The sequence below is a fragment of the Amblyraja radiata genome, chromosome 34 (genome assembly GCF_010909765.2).
Source record: "Amblyraja radiata isolate CabotCenter1 chromosome 34, sAmbRad1.1.pri, whole genome shotgun sequence".
Lineage (NCBI taxonomy): Eukaryota > Metazoa > Chordata > Chondrichthyes > Rajiformes > Rajidae > Amblyraja > Amblyraja radiata.
The window spans coordinates 14,055,252-14,075,884 of record NC_045989.1 but is presented as its reverse complement, the minus strand read 5'-3'; the positions used below and the strand labels follow the sequence as shown (position 1 = coordinate 14,075,884).

The following is a 20,633-nucleotide window of genomic DNA, read 5'->3' as shown; positions in this document are numbered from 1 at the left end:
TTAGTACTAAGAATATATAAACAGTTAAACATTGTACTGTGCTGGTTGAATCAACAGCTCATACAGTTCCAGAAGGACAACGAACACATTGGATTTGGTTCTGGATCTCGGGCGCTTGAGCAAGCCATGGAGAAAACAAAGGCCAATATCAAATGGGTGGCAGAAAACAAAAATCCTGTTAATAACTGGTTTATCAATGCCGTGCGTTAAAGTCCTTAACTGAAAGGCCATTCGGAAATGTAAATATGAGCTGAGGATGACAAGCACTGGAAGGATTACAAAATCTAATCTCCAGCGGAGAATGTTTTGTATATAAAATGACAGGAAACTTTGGAGTCAGAGGCCAAGCCATATCTGAGTAATGATCTATGAAATAGTGAACTCAGACTGTGATAACCACTAAAATGATGTGTACCCTGTCCTTCCCATATTGCAAGACTACTATGCCAAGATATTGTGTTGATTCAACTTTATGGTACAGGTTCTAAGTCCTGGTGAATCATTTATGCCTCAATTATTAATCCAAATAATTATTTTCATTCTGGGTTGAGGATGATTACATTTGTCACCGGTGCTACCTTCAGGGAGGGCAAAAATATATTATTTCTATATTGTTTCTGAATTGAAAAAAATCTGTTTACTCAATTCAGAATGTGATTATTGAAAGAGAAAATACCTCTGGCAATTCTGTTATCAGGACTAATCTATAAGGAAAAGATGCATGACTTCTGTCGGAATTCAGTGGGTCACGCAGCATTTGTGGATTTAAGGTCGACACAAAATCAACTCAGCGGGACAGGCAGCATCTCTGGAGAAAAGGAATGGGTGATGGTTTGGGTCGAGACCCTTCTTCAGCCTCAAATTCAGAATTAAATTGGACAACGGATGTTATGAGTCAGGACTCTACAACAGAATGAAGTCATAGTCTGAAGAAGGGTCCCAATCCAAAATGTTGTCAGTCCATTTCCTTCCACGGATGCTGCCTGACCCACTGAGTTCCTCCAGAACTTTGTGTTTTGCTCAAGATTCCAGCATCTGTGGTCTCGTGTGAAACAATCAAGTCTATGCACTGAAGAAGGGTTTCGGCCCGAAACGTTGCCTATTTCCTTCGCTCCATAGATGCTGCCGCCCCCGCTGAGTTTCTCCAGCACTTTTGTCTACCTAATTCTATGCACTGTCCACTGCAACAGCACACAATGTTAAAACTTCAACTGCAAGTGAAAGCAACTTCCCAAGTAACATTCTCAACATTCCTGAAAATATGCCACACACATGTTTTAAAGATTTGCTTCATCCTGTGTGCCAATAGCAATCCCTCTGTACCTACTTGTTTACTATGCTGCACCGTGTGGAATTAAGGGAAGAAACGAAAGCCATTCTTTGTTTTTACTGCAACAGTCAGAGTACCTATTGGGAAACTACAGGGAGAATAGAATCTGCATCTGAAGCAACGTAATCAATGTTCATTATGTTTTTTTTCTCAATAAAAATTAACATTCAAAATTCCTCAAAAGCATTGATATCATGAAGTGCTATTTATTGCCGAGTCTGATTCAGATTAGTCGTGTACACCAGGGTGAAATTAAATTTCTTGTTCACATGAAGCTCACAGTAAAAAATATATTAAAAGCTATGTCAAATGCAAATGTTGCTAGATTGTAGTGCAATGCAATATAGTGAAAAACAAACATTAAAGAACAATAATAGAATAACCAAATAAGGTAGAGTTAAGAATATGTGATTGGTTCAGGAGTCTGGAAAGCGGGTGTGATGTATGTGATTGGTTCAGCTGTCTGCTTGCAATGAGGAGGAAACTGTTCTTAAGCCTATATATATCTATATAATTAAAAGTCTCATCTTGACCACTTCCTGTTTGCACTGCATATTGATTTTAGAAAAAACGGTACCAATTACGGCTGTGATTTTTGGCCATCTTACTCAGAGTCCCCCCCACGCTGCGCAGGACAAGATGATTTTTCCCATCGCTGAAAAATAAAGAGTTATTAGTGTTTAAAAAATGTTGAGATTCTCTCTCCTGTTAATCACCGCCATGAAGGCCACACCCATTTTGGTGGGAGGGGAAGGGACTATAATACCCAGACGTGTGGGCATGGCTCAGTCTCTGCAAAATGGGGGAGGGAAAGGTCACCTTGGTGGCCTTGCACCCTGCTCGAAATGGTAGGAAACTGCATTTAAATTTGGTGGCCTTGCACCCTGCTTGAAATGGTAGGAAACTTCATTTGAATTTGGTGGCCTGCACTCTGCTTGAAATGGAATTTCAAGGAATCGCCGTGTGTCAACTGCCAGTCCACTAGCCGTGAGTGAGTGAGCTGCCAGCACACCCGCAATGTCCATACTAGCCTTCTGGAAACCAGCCCCTTCAGCCCACAACACCCATACTAGTGCTCCAAAAAGCCCCACCTCCCCCCCCCCCCCCACCCCTACTAGCCACCAATATTGGAATATTGTGTTGGGGGACCAGCCCTTCCATGATGGCAAGGGTGAAATGAGTGTGTGGTCATGGTGGTGCGGGTCTCTGATGATGCTGGCTGCCTTTTTGAGGCAGCGACTCCTGTAAATCCCTTCAATGGTGGGGAGGTCAGAACCCGTGATGGACTGGGCAGTGTTTACCACATTTTGTAGTCTTCTTCGCTTCTGGGTGAACCAGGCCATGATACAACCACCCAATATGTTCTCTACTGTACATCTGTAGAAGTTCAAGAGAGTCCTCTCTGACATACCAAATCTCCACAGGATGTAGAGGCGTTGATGGGCTTTCTTTATAATTGCATTGGTTTGCTGGGTCCAGGAAAGAGCTTCAGAAATATGCACACCCAGGAATCTCCACCATCATCCCGTCGATACAGACAGGTTTGTGGGTCCACATCCTTCCTCTTCCAAAGTTCACAATCAGTTCCTTGGTTTTACTGACATTGAGAGCCAGGTTGTAGTGCTGGCACCATTTGGTCAGTCGATCGGTCACACTTCTATACTCTGACTCATCACCATCTGTAACTTGTCTAACAATGGTGGTGTCACCGGTGAATTTGAAGATGGAGTTCGCACTGCGTCCGGCTATACAGTCATGAGTATAGAGTGGGCTGAGCACTCAGCCTTGAGGTGCTCCCTTTCTGATGGTTATTGTGGAAGAAGTGTTGCTGCCAAGTCTGTTGATGAGGAAATCAAGGATCCAGTTGCAGAGGGATGCGCAGAGACCAAGATGTTGATAACTAGCTTGGAGGGGACGATAGTATTGGACGCTGAGCTGTAGTTTATAAACAACAGCCTGATGTATGTGCTTCTAATGTCCAAGTGGTTCAGTGCCGAGTGGAGAGCCAGTGAGATCACATCCTCCTTTGACCTGTTGTGGCGGTAGACAAATTGTAATCGGTCAAGATTCTTGTTGAGGTAAGAGTTGATATGCGCCATGACCAACCTCTCAAAGCACGTCATCACCACAGATGATAGTCATTGAGGCATGTCACCCTAGTCTTCTTGGGCACTGGTATTATTGATGACCTCTTAAAGCAGGTGGGAACCTCAGACCTTGGTAAGGAGAGGTTGAAGATGTCTGCAAAAACTCCAGCTTGTTGGTCTGCACAGGTTTTAAAAACACTAGGTATACCATCAGATCCAGATGTTTTCTGAAGGTTCACTACCCCTTGAAGTATCTTCTGACATCGACCTCTAACTGTGACTGTAATACCATCAGGAGCTATGGGGCTGGGGAAGGCATATCAATGTTTTCCCTATCAAAGAGTGCTTAGAACACATTGAGCTCATCCAGGAGTGAACCTTTTCACCTTGAAGGAAGTGATGGCATTTGTAAAGTTAAAATCCCCCACTATTACAACCCTATAATTCGTGCAGCTCTCTATTTGTGATCTCACTACATATTTCCTCCTCTAGCCCCATTAAAGTCATCACACTCTTTATTTCTCAGTTTTCCCTTTTGCAATCCAGCAACTTCTTCTATTCTTCCTGTTGTACCAACATACCACCATGACTATGTCTCATGATGATTGCCTGACGCTTCAAAAAGATCTGTGCTTATTGGAGAGATGGGAGAAGAAATGGCAAATGACGTTCAAACCTGAAAAATTTAATGTCATGCATTTTATTAGGAAATCTAAACCAATCCATAATTCCTATACACTCTCTGGACATCAGCTAGAGGCAGTTTCAAGTCATAAATACTTTGGAGTTACTTTGTCTGAAAGCATGAAATGGAACAAGCATGTGGAAGGGGCAACAGCCAAAGCCAGGAGTGTCATCGGCTTTCTATGTCGCAATCTGCAAAACGCACCCAAAGAAGTTAAGATCCAAGCATATAAAAGCCTTGTCTATCCACATGTTGAATATTGCTGCTCTGTGGGATCCTTTCACTCAAGGGAACATCAATAAGATGCAGGCAGTGCAAAACAGAGCAGCAAGGTTGATATCTAACAACTACAAATGGCAGAGCTCAGTCTCCAGCATGATAAAGGACCTTCAACATCATCCACACTACTCGTCACAAATGAATCTGATTGACAACATTTCACGAGATCAAGAATACCATTGTTGATTTAAAGATGACGGACCACATCCAGTTAATCCAAGCAAGAGCGGAACTCACTATCAAAACATGGAGGGGACGGGGGACACATTTTTTTGGCGGCCGCGCGCACACGTGCACTCACACACACACACACAAGGCTTCGGAGGCTCAATCCAGCGCTAAAGGCAGCTCAACTGTGCCTGTCTCACCGGGTTAACTACAGCCCTGTCTGGACTGACGGGACACCAGCGCTGCTTCTCCACGCTGGCCATATTTCCCGCAAGCCCAGGCAGGTTAACCTGGCGGGGATGTCCCCCACCTCTCAAAACATGGGGGGGACGTGTCCCCTCTGGCCCCTGAATCCAAGCACCCATAGGCATGTCAACCAGAAGATACCAACCTGGAAATTATTTCATTCCGCACGGCACTTCATTAGCATTTTCTAACTCGTTTTTCTTCAACACAGCAAGGGATTGGAATGGTAGGAAACTTCATTTGAATTTGGTGGCCTGCACTCTGCTTGAAATGGAATTTCAAGGAATCGCCGTGTGTCAACTGCCAGTCCACCAGCCGTGAGTGAGTGAGCTGCCAGCACACCCGCAATGTCCATACTAGCCTTCTGGAATACTTTGGAGTTACTTTGTCTGAAAGCATGAAATGGAACAAGCATGTGGAAGGGGCAACAGCCAAAGCCTGGGTCTGAAGAAGGGTTTCGGCCCGAAACGTCGCCTATTTCCTTCGCTCCATAGATGCTGCTGCACCCGCTGAGTTTCCCCAGCAATTTTGTGTACAAGGGATTGGAATACCCTACCAACCAGCATCAGAGATCTCCAACAGCATCTCCATCTCGACTAGCACGTCCACCACCATCATAGAGCTGAGTGATGCTCTACCTAGAGCTTTTCAGCGTACTACATCCAGATCCAGATCAACCCCTCATCACTGGAGTCACAATGAACTACAGATGGTAGAATCTTGTCGAGAACACAAATACTGGAGTAACTCAGTGAGTCAGGCAGCATCTCTGGGGGGGGGGGGGACATTGATAGACGACGTTTCGGGCTGGAATCTTTCTCCAGACTATGTTCATCTTGGCAAGCCTGCCCCCTCTCCCAACCCCTCGGCCTCTGGGCCACGGCATGGAGCTGGGAACTGGCCACCGAGCTCCTTCTGAGGGAGGGATTGACACCTCGGCGGCCCCGCTCACCGTCCCGCGTCTCCAGGCGGAACGTTTCACTCCGGCTGCAGTAAACCGACGGGACCAGAAGTCGCCTGCACCAAGATGGCGGCGCCCAGCGGTTGATGGAGCGGGGCTTTCTGCACCCGGCATGTGGAATGCGAGGGCCGGCCGGGCCTGGACCTGGGCCGCAGCCCCAGGCTTTCCTCGCGCTAGATGGACAGTGAAGCGCTTGCTCTCCGTGAGCAGCTCGGTCGATGGGCGGCGGATCCGGGCCGCGCCGCCATGGAGGATTCTCTTCTTCGGAACCGATGCGTTTGCGCAACGGACGCTGCAGAAACTGCACGGGTGCAGGTAGCGGGCGCAGGTACCCGGGCCGGGCGCGGGTAGCGGGAGCAGGTGCGCGGGTAGCGGGCGCAGGTACCCGGGACGGGCGCGGGTAGCGGGAGCGGATCAGGGGGTGAGGAAGATCCACAGCTTCATCTGTGTCGGAGAAAGGTGTGCGGACTGAGGGAACAAATGGCTCCTTCCTGACCCCAACCGCCCGGTCAGTTAGGGGTCATTTAACAGCCCATGGCGATACTTGCCCTTTAGGAAATTGACTTTATTCATATCTGGAAATAATAAATGTTGGTCACTTACATAATGTTCAACACCTCCCATCCCCTCTCCACACAGGCTGCATGGATCTCAGTAAATTGATGTTGACGCGTGCAAAGATTTCTGTCTGGTTGCTTCTAACATTTGCAGTAATAATGGGAAATAATGACACATTTGGTTCCTTTTTTCCCCTTATAGATCCTTGGATGACGGAAAGCTGCTCATAGAACAGCTGGAGGTTGTTACTTTGCCAACCACTAAATCTGACAAGCTCCCTGTTCGAAAATACGCTAAGCTGAATCAAATTTCAATTCACAATTGGCCTTGCCTCACAGAGTGCAATCAATTTGATGTTGGAATTATTGTATCGTTTGGTGCGCTGCTCAGTGATGCCCTCATTCAGCAATTCCCATAGTGAGTATATCTTCTGCCTATTGCAAATCTTGATGTCTCTGTGGACGGGACGTTTTAATGATGCACTACTGTAGTGAGAGAAATCTGAAGTAGACAGGACTACATTAAATTTGGGTTTCTGTTCTAAATAAGTTGGTTACTGTCCTTTGTTGTCTCGTGTTTCCAAACATAAGAGGCCATTCAGCCCCTCGCACCTACTGTGCCGTTAAGTAAAATTATGGCAGATCTTTAATCAAAAAGGATATGGGGATGATATTTAATCAAAAGGGATATGGGGACTTAAAAAAAAAGTGCTGTTGGGATTCAAGATCAACAATGAAAAGGCCTTGTAAACTCTCCTATTTATTGTTGACTATGCCTCCCTTTTGTACCTCTTTCTTTCTTTTGCAGCTTACTTAATCCTCCAGAGACTGAGTTAGAACATGTGGAATATACTCTCTTGATTCATGCCCTCCTCCCGTATCTTTCTTTCATGCTGTCTACAATATCAGATCTAACAGATATCTAATCTCTGTCTTGTCCCTAGTGGAATATTGAACCTCCATCCCAGTCTGCTTCCAAGGTGGAGAGGTCCTGCTCCAATTTTTCACACACTGATCCATGGTGATCGAATGGCTGGTGTCACCATCATGCAGATTCGACCAAAAAGGTACGTTGACTTGTACAGAAACTTGTGGAACTGGGAGAAATCCAATGATATCAACAAATTAGGTTGTTTCACAGGACTTTGGTTAGGTTACATTTGGAGTATTACATTCAGTTCTGGTCACCCCATTACAAACGGATGTAGAGGCTTTGGAGAGGGTTCAGAAGAAGTTTACTAAATTGCTGCTTGGAATTATTGGGTATTATCTATAAGGAGAGGTTGGACAAACTTGGATTGTTTTCTCTGGAGCATTGGAGATTGAGGGGAGACTGAAAAAAGTACATAAAATGAGGAGAACCATTGGTAAGGTAGACAGAACCTTTTTCCAGGGGGGAAATGTCAAATATTGGAGAACATAGGTTTAAGGTAAGAGGGACAAAGATTAAAGGAGATGTGCAGGGTACATTTTTACATGGAGAGTGGTGGGTGCCTGGAACACATTGCCAAGGTGGTTGTGGAGGCAATTACAATAGTGGCATTTAAGTTACCTTTGGATATGCAGGGATTGGAGGGATTTTGATCACTTGCAGGAAGAGATTAGTTTAAATTGGCATCAAGTTCGGCATGGGCATTGTGATCCGAAGGGCCTGTTCCTGTGCTGTACTGTTCTTTGTGATTCAAGTACTTGTTTAGATACTTCCAAAATGAGTGCCTGCCTCCACATCCCCCTCAGTGAGAGTGTCTGCCTCCATCTCCCCCTCAGGCGGTGCATTCCAGAGGAAAGTAAAAGGAATCTTGGCTGTGAGCAGTTACTTTCATGAGTCATAACGAGTCTTTAATTGTCTTTTTCCAACAAATTTTATTTCCATGAGAGGTTTTCTGAATTTATCTGATAATTTTCTCGATGATTAGCTGTGCATTCAAACAGAACTATTGTGAAGAAATTTGTTGGATGACTGCAAGGACATGTAGGTGACTGTTTGATGTTTGATTTTTGTAGGTTTGACGTTGGCCCCATTCTAATGCAGCAGGAGTGTCCTGTTCCTCCACGATGCACGTCTGGTGAACTAGGAGTGATACTGGCTGAAAAAGGTGCTGAAATGGTAAAAATATTCAAACTTGCACTAGCTGTGATTTTCACTTAAAACAGTCCGAGGGTAGACATTGATGCCAAGATCAGCATTTATTGTCCACCCCTGACTGGCTGTGAGTGGATGGTAATGAGGAAGATGTTGACCTGCTTTGATCAGTGCTGGTGAAGGCCTGTTTCCCCCATCATAGTAAAAGATCAAACAGTCACCTACATGTCCTTGCACTCATCCAACAAGTCTCTTTACAATAGTTTTGTTTGAGTTGTAACTGGGTCAGAATCCGGGAATTCCTCCAGGATGAGGAATTCCTAGATTCTGACCCGGTTACCATGAGGTAATTAGAATCATAGTGTCACACAGCGGGGAAACAGGCCCTTTAGCCCAATTTGTCAATGCTGACCAAGATGCCCCATTTAAGCTAGTCCCGTCGCTCACACTTGGCCATTTCCTATCCATGAAACCACAATTTTAAATATGATGATAAAGGGGAATGGGGAAAAAGGTGTTGCTGTAGAGGGAATTCCTGACTTTTGACACAAACAATGACAGAAATAAATGTGGAATTTTAAATAAATGTAGGGGACTACTGAATAAGGAAGATGTAGCCTGATAGAGGATGTCAGCTTTCATTACAAGAAGATTTGAGTCGCAAACCAAAATTCGAATGGAATTCTACATAGCCCTGATGAAACTGCCACCTGGAATGTTTTATACTGTACTTTAGAGATACAGCATGGAAACAGGCCCTTCAGCCCATTGAGTCCACGCCGACCAGTGATCACTAGCACTATCCTACGCAGTAGGGACAATTTTTACAATTTTACCAAAGCCAATTAACCTACAAACCTGTACGTCTTTGGAGTGTGGGAAGAAATCGGAGCATTCAGAGAAAACTAATGGGGTCACAGGGAGAATGTTCAAACTCCACACAGAATATTGTGTACTGAGGTCTGATCTCTTTGCAAAATTCTTAGGGTTCAGAGAGAAGTCTGGTCTTTGCTCCCTTTGAGCGCAGTGGAAATAAAATTAATCAACACTTTCAAAGGAAATTGGACAGACACCCGTGTAACTTGCCTGCGTGCTGATTATTTCCAGAATTTACAAATTTGCAGCATCAGCAATACTTCACTTTTGGCAGAGCCGGACAAAGATGTGACTATTGTTGTTCCATCTTTATCATTGGGTCAGAGATGGAAATGAGAATATCACAAATATATGTAAACTGGAAAGCTCTTTGTGCTGACTGGAAAAATTGTAAAAGTTAAATTAGTAAAAAATTAGTTAAAAAAAAAGTAAAAGCTACGGAAGTGAGTGTAGGAAAACTGGAGAGGTCTTTCCGAGAAAGGACAGATGTTGGGGCCAGTGATGGATCTGCAGTGCAAAGTAGAATTGATTTTTGTGCTGAGGTGATTCAAACTAGACCATTAGGGAAGTACAGTGTAATTCTGATACAGTGTAGTCCAGCTATTAGGAAATTCTGATGGCCCAACATCTAGCTCACAAATGATGGCTCCCATTCTCCCTTGAAACGCACCTGCACCTTGCTTCCCGGGCACTCGTTAGGGCCACTGGTAAATGTATTAAAGCCACCGTGTAACAACTTTAAAACAAAGTGAATTTAAAGTGTGTTGGGATATTACCAACCGTAACATCCATTAGGCTGTAGAACCTGCCGGTCAGACACTATCAAAGTCCTGACCAAGCCTAGTTATTCACAGTAGGAGTAGCCCATGTGGGATATCAGTGTTTTCCAGCAGAGCTACCTTGGCTTGGGAAATCATGTCTGATGCATTCATTGGAGTTTTTTGAGCAAGTCTCGAAAGTGGATGGATGGGAACCTGAAGATGTTGCTTCCAGAATATGTTTGACAAGGTGGTCACAAAAAGTTAAATCGCAGGATAAAACCCAATGGTGTTGGAAGTAATCTATTGGCATGTGTGGTAATTGGCTGAGAGCAGGAAGCAGCAAATGGGGATAAGGGAAGATATTTTCAGGCGGATATAAACAAATCACAGAGAGATTGATAAGTGAGTGGGGGGGGGGGGGGGGGGGGGGGGATGGGCAAATGGGGTATAATGTGGGGAAAGTGTGAACTTTGTTTTGGAAGAAAAAACAAAAGCATTGTATTTACGTGGAGAAAGACGGCAAAAAGATGCGGCACAAAGGAATGTGGGGATGATAAACAGAAACCCAGCACGCAGGTGAAGCAGGTAATGGCAAAGGCCAAAGGAATGTCTGCCATTATTTTGAGGAGGTCAGAGTGTAAACGTAGGGAAGTCTCTGCAACTGTACATGGCCACAGTGAGACCACATGTAGCACACCACAAATGTGTTGGTTCCCCTCTTTATGTTATTGGAGGCAGCTCAGGAGAGGTTTACTTGATGATACTGGATATGGAGGTTAAACAGGCTGGCATTCCACTCACTGGAGTTTAGAAGAATGAAAGGTGATCAATGAAAGATAGAAGATTATTTGGGGGAGGCCAGACAAGTTAAATGCTGATTGGATGTTTCCTCTCTTGTGACACTCTAGAAGCAGAGAGAATGGTTTCAGAATAAGGAGACTCCTATTTAAGACAGAGATGATGTAGAATTTTCATAAGGATTGTGAGTCTTTGGAACTCGTTGCTGCAGAGAAATATGGTCTTTGGCTATATCTAAGACTGAGAAAGATAGATTTCTAATCAGTAAGGGAATTGAGGATAATGGGTGAAAGGCAGGAAGGTAGGTGAGGAATGTTAGATCAGCCATGTTCCTATTCAATGCTGGAGCAGGCTTGAGGGGCTAAATAGCCTCCTGTTTCTACTGATTTTGTGCAATCTGGCTAAATCAATCATTTTTAAACCTACTGATTTAATTGTTTCAGCTCTTGTCAGTATTGAAAAGTCTGCCAGAACATATAGAGAATAAACGGGAACAAAGCAAAGATGGAATCACATTTGGTGAGTGCCAGAGAATTCTCTGCATTGATACTGGCCCTTTGAGACGTTACATCTATTTATTAATTCACAACATATCTGAAATGTTTTACATCTAATAATATGATATTATCAAACAAATCATCCCAGATATTTATATAATTGAATGTCAAGGACCTTGGGTGGGAATGGGTGATTTATGCAAAAGGGACTTCAATACATTTTTATGTAATGTTTTATTTGCAGCTCCCAAAATCACTGTTGCTGACAGTTGGGTGAATTGGGAGGAACAAACAGTGGAGGAGCTTGATCGGTTAAACCGGGCAATCGGGTCCAGGGTAAGTGTATGAAGTGGTGATGGGGCAGGGCTTTTTTTCTCTGTTGTCAGCCGGGCAACCTAGGCAGAATTTTAGGTTGCCAAATGACAGTTTAGGTGGTCATTTAAGACGGTTTGCATGACGCATGCGATAATGTGCTCGGACAAAGTGCGTAGGTCGGAATTATGCTCAATGAAGCATTCACATATTATTTCTGCTTCAAATAAAGTCACAAACTAAACATATTCACCAACCCAGACATGATATATACCACAATGACATGCAGCAAAATTATAATACAGTATCTCAACTCTTTTTACACGTTGCAAAGAATGCAATTTCTATTATTTCTTTCCACTCCCAAACAAAAATGTGGTTGGATTATTCAGCGTATGATCAACCTCGGTGAGACCAAGCACAGGCTTGGCGATAGCTTCGCACAACACCTCTACTCAGTTCACAATAACCAACCTGATCTCCCGGTGGCTCAGCACTTAAACTTCCTCTCCCATTCCGAATCCGACCTTTTTGTCCTGGGCCTCCTCCATGGCTAGAAGTGAGGCCCACCACAAATTGGAGGAACAGCACATCATATTTCGCTTGGGTAGTTTACACCCCAGCGGTATGAACTTTGGCTTCTGAAATTTCAGGTAGTCCATGCTTTCTCCCTCCTTCCCCTCCCATTCCCAGCTCTCCCACAGCCTACTGTCTCCGCCTCTTCCTTCCTTTTTCCCACCCCCCCACCGACATCAGTCTGAAGAAGGGTCTCGACCCGAAACGTCACCTATTCCTTCGCTCCATAGATGCTGCCTCACCCGCTGATTTTCTCCAGCTTTTTTGTCTCCCACCCATTCATACAAGTTCTGTAATCCCACTTTCCTCACCCACCCCCTACACATTAGGGTCAATTTTACAGAGACAAGTTAACCTACAAAGCCAATGCGTCTTTGGGATGTGGAATGAAACCCACACGCTTGCGGGGAGAATGTGCAAATTCAACACAGACAGTGCCCGAGGACAGGATTGAACACAGATCTCTGGCGTGTGAGGCAGCAAGTCTACTAGCTGTGCCACTATATTTTGTTTTCCAACACACAAAAAATTATACGTTGATAACTTTGGTTACTAAAAAAACGAAACTCCATTTTCAGTCTTAAATCGCTAAGTGACACTATGTCCCCCTTTACAGCTACTGCATGTTTTAATTCAGTTCAAGACTATGGGGCAGTACATTGGCCATAAAGTTGCTGCCTAAAAGTGCCAGAGACCCGGAATTGATCCTGAATATGGGTGCTGTCTGTATGGATTTCCCCTTTTCCTTTTGATCGCATGGGTTTTCTCCGGCAGCTCTTGTTTGCTTTCACATTCCAAAGGTATGCAGGAACTTTTTTCAGACCCAACCTATAACAGAGTCATATATTCATATATAAATATACACGTTTTGTTTACTTGTTTATAACATTGTTTACAGAGTGCTATGTTTACATAATCTGTTGTGCTGCTGCAAGTAAGGATTTCATTGTTCTAACTGGGACGTGAGAGAAGAAAACACTCTTGACTCTTGACTTACGTCGCTAATATGAGGGATAGAGCTAGTGTACGGGTGATCGTGGTCAGCGTGGACTCGGTGGGCTTTTATCTTTAAATTAAACTAAAAACACCAAAACCAGAGGGAGTCTAAAGAAGGGTCTCTACCCGAAACGTCACCCAATTTCTTCTATCCAGAGATGCTGGCTGCTCCGTGGAGTTCCCCCACACAGTTAAAGTATGGAATAGTCTTCACCCTACCATAGTTACCCAACCATACGCAACTAAATTTAATGTAGCTCTTTTTTCCCCAAGAACCCTCTTTTGCTTAAGTCCAAGTCAAGAGTCAAGAGCGTTTTATTGTCATGTGTCCCAGATAGGTCAATGAAATTCTTGTTTGCTGCAGCACAGCAGAATATGTAAACATAGTACAGAACAGGAGATAAAAGTTCAGTGTGTCTATATACCATAGACCATATATATACACAATCAATGAACAGATACAGTGCAATAGGCTGTTATTGTTCAGAGTTTGGAGTTTGGTGATGGACCCTCTATCACCTCCAGTTTAAATTCCTTTTTGGAGGACCAGGTAACCAAGAAGCAAGAGTTACTCCAGGGAGTTACTCCAGCTCCAGGGAGTGATTCTGCGTTGGGTTTCAGCGGTCGCGGCAAGGCGGCGACCGGACAAAAATGGCGGCCAGATCTCCCACAGTGCAAAGGGAGGGAGAGAGTGCCCGGCGCCGACCAGTTGCTGTGGCAGTGCGCATGTGCAGGGCGGCCGGCCGTGCCGGCGGATGTAGAGCGGGCAGAGGGCGGAGACCCGGACACGGATGGCGGGCGGAGACGGAGAGTGACAGAGAGAGAGATAGAGGGGGGGAGGGGGGGGGGGGGGGGGGGGGGCCCACTCAGAGTTGAACGGCAGGTGTTCCGGTTGCTTGCCAAGCTGGACAAAGTGGCATGGCTTTTAGGTTGCCCGGCAGGAATTTAGGTGGCCAGTGGCATTAACAGGCAACTGTTAATTTCAAGCCCTGCTGGGCATTTCCCTTCATGTGTTTATTGGATGTGGTCTTCACTGGCAAAGCTGGGACTTATTGTACATCCCGCACTGCTCCTGATACAATGGTGTTGAACTATCTCGGTGAGCCACAGCGTCATTCCAGAGTAGGTGCCCAATGCCTGGGGTTGAAGGAGTTTCCAGCAGTTAATGGCTGAAATGGAGAGCCCATTCACTTCGTATGCCTCCCGTGTTCCACGGATTGGATAAGGATAGGTGAATGGAACATAAAGATGGGGAGAGAAATTAATATCGCTGGTGAACTGACACAATGCTGTTGATTATGTGGAAGGGCATGGAATTAATTGACATTCATTCGGTTGTCGCAGGTATTGTTGCGGACACTGTGGATGGGCAAGACCGTGAAGCTGATGGATTTAGTGGATGTCGAAGAAATTCCTGACTTCCAGGGTAGGTTGTTTCAGATTGTGCAATGGGGACAGGCAGGAGCTGAGGCTGAGCATGGCTCCCCTCTCTGCCTTCTCTCTGTGGAAGCTCAGACTGTCCTGCAGCCTTTCAGCAAATGAACCTTGGGGTAGTGCACGATTCACTCGGCTGTCATGAGTTTGAAAACCACTTCGGAAACATGAGCATGGAATCAAGGCTGACACACAGGATCAGTGCTGATTTAGAGCACCGTGTGAAGTGCAGCGCTTTAGAGAGGAAATTGAACTGAAGTGCCATCTGTCTTGTCCACATGAGTGAGATGCACTCTGAGTTTCCCTGAGTCCTGGCCAGCCTTCCTTCCATCCTTTCTTTTTCTGACCCCCTCACCTACAGTTGTGCTGTTCTCCATGTAGCTATTCGCCTCGCAGATGCTCTGTAGTTTCAGATGGAACTGCAGATACTGGTTTATACCGAAGATAGACACAAAGTGCTGGAGTAACTCAGTGGGTCAGGCAGCATCTCTGGAGAAAAAGGATGGATGAAATTTCGGACTGGGGTCTGATGAAGCATTCTCATAAGATCGTAAATGATAGGAGTAGAATTAGGATATTCGGCCCATCAAGTCTACTCCAACATTCAATCATGGCTGATCTGTCTCTCCCTCCTAACCCCATTCTCCTGCCTTCTCCCCATAACCTCTGACTAATCAACCTGTACTAATCAAGAATCTATCTATCTATCTCTGCCTTAAAATTATCCACTGACTTAGCCTCCACAGCCTTCTGTGGCAAAGAATTCCACAGATTCACCACCCTCTGACTAAAGAATTTAGAAAGAATTTCTCGTCATCTCCTTCCTAAAAGAACGTCCTTTAATGCTGAGGCCATGACCCCCGGTCACAGACTCACCCACTAGTGGAAAAATCCTCTCCACATCCACTCTATCCAAGCCTTTCACTATTCTGTTTCATTGAGGTCCACCCTCATTCTTCTGAACCCCAGTGCCGACAAACACTCATCATAGGTTAACCTAACCCAAAATGTCACCCATCCTTTTTCTTCAGAGATGCTGCCTGACCCACTGAGTTACTTTAGCACTTTGTGTCAAGGGTGTATAATGTTGCCGGTTGGCAATCGAGCTGGCCGGACCAAGACCAATCCCACAGATGTAGTCATCCTGACTTCCAGGAGTGCTGGGAATTCCCTCGGCTGCCAGCAGCACCACCCATGGGATTGAGCTCCCCTCCCAAACATCTCATTTAGAAAGAGCTCCTTTGGGGTGGGGGAGAGGTTGCAGGACATGTCACCACACAAACTCTCACCAACTTCTGCAGATGCACCGTAGAAGGCATGATATTGGGATGCATCGCAGCATGGTTTGGGAACAGCTCCATTCAAGAACGCAAGAAATTGCAGAGAATTGTGGACACTACCCAGACCATCACATAAACCAACCTCCCTTCCGTTGACTCCATCTACACTTCACGCTGCCTCGGCAAGGCCAGCAGCATAATCAAGGGCGAGTCTCACCCTGGACACCACCTCTTCTTCCCTCTCGCATCAGGCAAGAGGTACAGAAGTGTGAAATCGCATACCTCCAGATTCAGGGGCAGATTCTTCCCAGCTGTTATCAGGCAACTGAATCATCCTAACACCAATTAGAGAGCAGTCCTGAGCTACCATCTATCTCATGGGAGACCCTCAAACTAACTTTAATTGGACATTACTGGACTTTATCTTGCACTAAACTTTATTCCCTTTATCCTCTATCTGTACACTGGCTCGATTGTAATCATGTCGTTTTTTTGGCTGACTGCATAGCACGCTACAAAATGCTATTCACTGTACCTCGCTACAGGTGACAATAAACTAAACTAAATATTCCTCTGCAGGGGCTTGAGGTTTTGCACAATGCTGCCAAAACACCAAATCACTACCTACAAAACCACCAGCACCACAGCAGGCCTGAGAATTGTAAACAGTTTGTAAAAGGGAAAGTCCTTGGGTGCCCTTGTACATCGGTAGCTGAAAGCTCAGTGCAGCAGGGAGTCCGGTTCACCTGCTTTGCAACAGGTTTGGGTGCAGAATCAGGATGTCTTTCTGCAGATGTATACGGCCATGGTGTGACCTCATCTGGAGTTTTGCGTGCTGTCGGTGATTAAAACCATGTTGACAGATGCTATCTGCATGGATTTCCAGAAGGCATTTGATTAAATCCTTTGTGGGTTTTATAGTTGGAGTTCACGGAAATGAAGGAGATTATCGGCCCAGATATTGCTAATAGACATTCTTGGCCAGCAGTTGCAATCTATGGTTTACCCAAGTCTAAACAAACGCGATCCACATGTGCTTGACCTTCCTCACCGGCCAAGGGATCCAAGCTCCAGCCAAGGCTCGACGAGTCGAAGGGAAAAGCCCGGCCAACAAAACCCTCGGATCTCAAGCATTTTGCAGTGTTTTGGAATGTTAATTTTTAAATAGTTTATTATCTTTTTAACCCCAAATCATCTGAAAACATTTAACACTTCTAATTTAAAACATCACAACCAGTTTGACAAAAGCAGACAGCACTTGTCACTTGTGCTGGCACTTTAAAAAAACAAAACATCCTTTTTCTGAATAGTCTTGGAATAAAATTGCTGGTGATCTCATCTGGTCAGGAAGCATTAGTGGAGAGAGAATCAAAGGTTACATTTCTGGAGCCGCAGTCCTGCATCTGCAGTGTTATTGTATTTGAACATGTGTCGCCTCCATTACTGTAGGCGCTTGGGAGTCTGATTGAGAAACCATCGATTCTAGCTGGTCTGGTGGCTGACTTCAGAGTTGGCAGCCATTATATTTTTATTATTTGCGAATTCTGAAGATTCTAGAAGTGTACCCACTTTCCTACACTTAGAATTTCTGCAAGTGGCATGAACCAGTATCGCTGAGAAACTTTGCAGAATTGCTTCTCCTGAGTTGTTTAATGTTTGTTTCTGCAGCAGCCACACAGGAACAGTTAATCCCTGGAACTGCCCACTTCCATAAGGAATCGAACATTCTTTTGATACGCTGCAAGGTAACATTTTGACATTGCATTCTGTCTTAATTTCGGTGCATCTGAAGGTTTCTGAATTTTCCTTTACTTTGTTAACAACCATATTTGCTCCGGTACAGTTTGCAGGCTCTGAAGTTAGTTGCCTATCCCTCTCTCTAATTCCATTCTCCAGACAGGGTGGGGGGGGGGGGGTGATTTAATGGACCCAGGAATGTGTGTGCGTTAGTCAAAGGATTAAAATAGCCATCACAGAATAGAAGAATGACATTGTTTACAGCCTGAATAGACCTCTGGTGGATGCCACATGGTTAAAGGTCTGTGAGGATCTTCAAAGGATGCAAAGGACATTTATGATCACATACACCAATTGGTGTAGTGAAATTTGACTTGCCATTGCAGCACACGAATAAAGATAAGACACAACATTTAAAAATTTAACAATAAACATAAAAACTTCCCCCCACAATGGTTCCCACTGTGGGGGAAGGCAGCAAAGTCCAGTCCCGTCCCCTGTTCACCCATAGTCAGACCTATTGTGGCCTCCGCAGTCGCCGCTACGGCAGTCCGATGTTTTCAGGCCCTCTTGCCGGGAAGATGGAACTCCGGCGTCGGGTGAACACTCCTCAACGGCTTGGAATGTCTGGAGCTGCCGCATCCTCCCCGGAGACCGAGGCTCCCGATGTGCGCAGGCCGCGCTGGTTGGAGAATGATGATAGGAAAAAATATCAAGATTTCTAATGGAAGAAGTGACTGTTAAGGAGTGAGTAACCAGCCGATGAACATTCAAAATTAGAATAGAGTCAATACTGCATTGTAACCTCTCTCAGATTCACTAAACAACAGCCAAAAATTGGAAGTCTGGCATGTTTAAGACCAAGGTCTCGGAAGTAATAAATCTGAAGCAACAAGACAGTGGCCATTGTCGTGGTTACCGAAACTCAGAGTTGGATAAGATGACACAGACACGGAGAATTCTTCGAGAAGTCGAAAAGCCTTTATTTGCAAACAACGGCTGCAACACTCAGGAAGACAACCACCCGACTGCTCACACACTGCAGCGGCCAGCTTTTTATTACGGGTTTTCAGTCATATCTCTTCTACCTTATCTTGCATACACATACTCCTCTTGTACCCATCCATCTTCTATACTGACACTCTGCCCTGCCACCATTAACTTCCAATGTTGGTCCAGTCTTATCTCAATTCTTATATCTCTTCCCATATCTCCCTTATTTACTGTCTTGGTCTGTTCCAACTCATTTATCACCCTCTATTTCGCTACCCTTATCTCCCAGCTGCCACACAGTTACAAAGGTTACATACCAGTTTATAGTTTGAATCACTAAGAATCCAAAGATACAAATGAATTACTAAGAATACAAAGATATAAAAGTAGAAATAAGTAACTTGTTTACCAAAGGATATTGAATAAATGATTTAATTAAATAACTAATAATAGCATGAGTGTGCTGCTAAATGACTAACAATCACGTGAGTATTAAGTAAAATAGCTGATGTCTGCTGCTATATGTGTACTTCCATACCATCCGGTAGGAATGAGATAAGAGACTTGTCTTGGAGTGGACCCTTTGTCTCTTATCTCACTCCTACCGGATGGCCACTGTCTTGTTCCTTCCGATATATTACTTCTGCGACCTTGGTCTTAAACAATGGGATTTGAGGCCTCATTAGCAAGCAGACGAGCTGACTGTTACTGTGGTAACGAGCAAGTGAGACCTCGGTAACGGCAGGAACTATCTACATGATGCATTTTGAGACGTCAAATAGGGGTAGAACACAGACAGTAAATGGTAGGGTGTGAGGGAATGTGATGAACAGACCGAGCGATCTATTGTCCCTTCAAAATGGCAACACAGAGGGATAGGATGGTGAAGCAGGCACGCATGGATTCATAGGTCAGGACACTGAGTATAAGGATCAGTAGGTTTTGTAACAACTCTGCCAAACACTGGCTGGATTGCACTTGCAATGTTGGATATCGTTCTAGTTGCCGCACTGCAGGAAGGATGTGACTGCACTGGAGAGCGTGCAGAGGAGATTTACAAGGATGTTGCCAGATGAAAGACGAGTTATGGAGAGACATTTGATGTTTTCCTTGGATTGAAGGAGGCCAATGAGTTACCTGATAGAAGCATTTAACATTTTTAGAGGCATAAGGTAGACCGGCAGAATATTTCTCCCATAGTATATATAAAAAACAGGAGGGTGGAGGGTGTTTTATAGGTGATCTGAGGGGTAAATCCTTCTTTCAGATAGTGGTTGACATCTGGAATTTGTTGCCAGATGAGCTGGTGGAATCACTAAGTTGAAGTGGCATTTAAACAGATATTTAAATAGATACACAGACCTAATGGGACAAATGGGAGTAGTGTAGATGGACAAAAATGTTGGCAAGGGTCAATGAGCTTGTTTCTGTGCTGTACCACATGATGGTGAGATCTTGTTCTCAGAGTCCCATGGCGAGATAATATTATTGGGGAGTTGAAATATATATTTATCATCTCAGGCACTATGATGTTGATATTGAATGCAATTTATGATACTCATTTGATTTTGTTCTTGCATACCCAAGAGGATTGGCAGAGAAGATACTGCCGAGCTGATCAACTGTACAGCTTGTGCACATGAACTCTAACTAATGTTTCACCCGTGTTTCTCTCTAGAATGGCTGGACTGGCTTCAAGCGAGTGGTATTGAAGAAGCTGCTCTCGGCTGCAGATTTTTATAATGGATACCTCCATCCATACTATCAAAGGAGCCCAGCTGATCAAAATGTAGCCCAGTTTCAAACATACACACCTAAAACAAGGATCAATAAAATGTCAAAATAAACTGGATTGTGACTTGATCATAAAGATGTAAGTGATTCTGTAATTTAAGTTCAATTATTTCACATTATTGAGGCTTGCGATGAATGTGCAGATTACACCTTGGGGGTAAAGCCTGTCACTGGCTAATGGTG

General features: G+C 44.6%; 2 protein-coding genes across 4 annotated transcripts in view; both read left to right on the top strand.

Moving 5' to 3' along the window:
* LOC116991440 (alanyl aminopeptidase, membrane) overlaps nucleotides 1-1,664 on the top strand; it is a 46,009-nt gene extending 44,345 nt beyond the window's left edge. The window contains exon 20 of the mRNA XM_033050062.1: nucleotides 58-1,664. Coding sequence (XP_032905953.1) covers nucleotides 58-210 — 153 coding nt within the window. The 3' untranslated portion in view covers nucleotides 211-1,664. The remainder of the gene's footprint in view (nucleotides 1-57) is intronic.
* Nucleotides 1,665-5,799: 4,135 nt separating this feature from the next.
* On the top strand, nucleotides 5,800-20,569 carry mtfmt (mitochondrial methionyl-tRNA formyltransferase). Of its 3 annotated transcripts, XM_033050592.1 has the most exons (10): nucleotides 5,838-6,084; nucleotides 6,138-6,215; nucleotides 6,516-6,731; nucleotides 7,258-7,380; nucleotides 8,318-8,420; nucleotides 11,275-11,350; nucleotides 11,573-11,664; nucleotides 14,557-14,638; nucleotides 17,595-17,671; nucleotides 20,335-20,569. In XM_033050592.1, exons 1-10 carry the CDS (start codon nucleotides 5,975-5,977, stop codon nucleotides 20,500-20,502), a joined length of 1,125 nt encoding a protein of 374 aa, XP_032906483.1. In that variant the 5' UTR covers nucleotides 5,838-5,974; the 3' UTR covers nucleotides 20,503-20,569. The 3 variants fall into 3 exon arrangements, with proteins under 3 accessions (XP_032906482.1, XP_032906484.1, XP_032906483.1); XM_033050591.1 differs by lacking the exon at nucleotides 6,138-6,215 and having other exon boundaries at nucleotides 5,800-6,071; XM_033050593.1 differs by lacking the exon at nucleotides 6,138-6,215 and having other exon boundaries at nucleotides 5,818-6,084.
* The last annotated feature ends 64 nt before the right edge of the window (nucleotides 20,570-20,633 follow it).

Bases quoted from the DNA above. Each gene is read 5' to 3' on its own strand.
- mtfmt (XM_033050591.1), top strand. From the start codon at position 5,869: ATGTGGAATGCGAGGGCCGGCCGGGCCTGGACCTGGGCCGCAGCCCCA. The intron at 6,072-6,515 runs GTAGCGGGCGCA...TTCCCCTTATAG, and splicing joins CAGAAACTGCACGGGTGCAG to ATCCTTGGATGACGGAAAGC. The intron at 7,381-8,317 runs GTACGTTGACTT...TGATTTTTGTAG, and splicing joins ATGCAGATTCGACCAAAAAG to GTTTGACGTTGGCCCCATTC.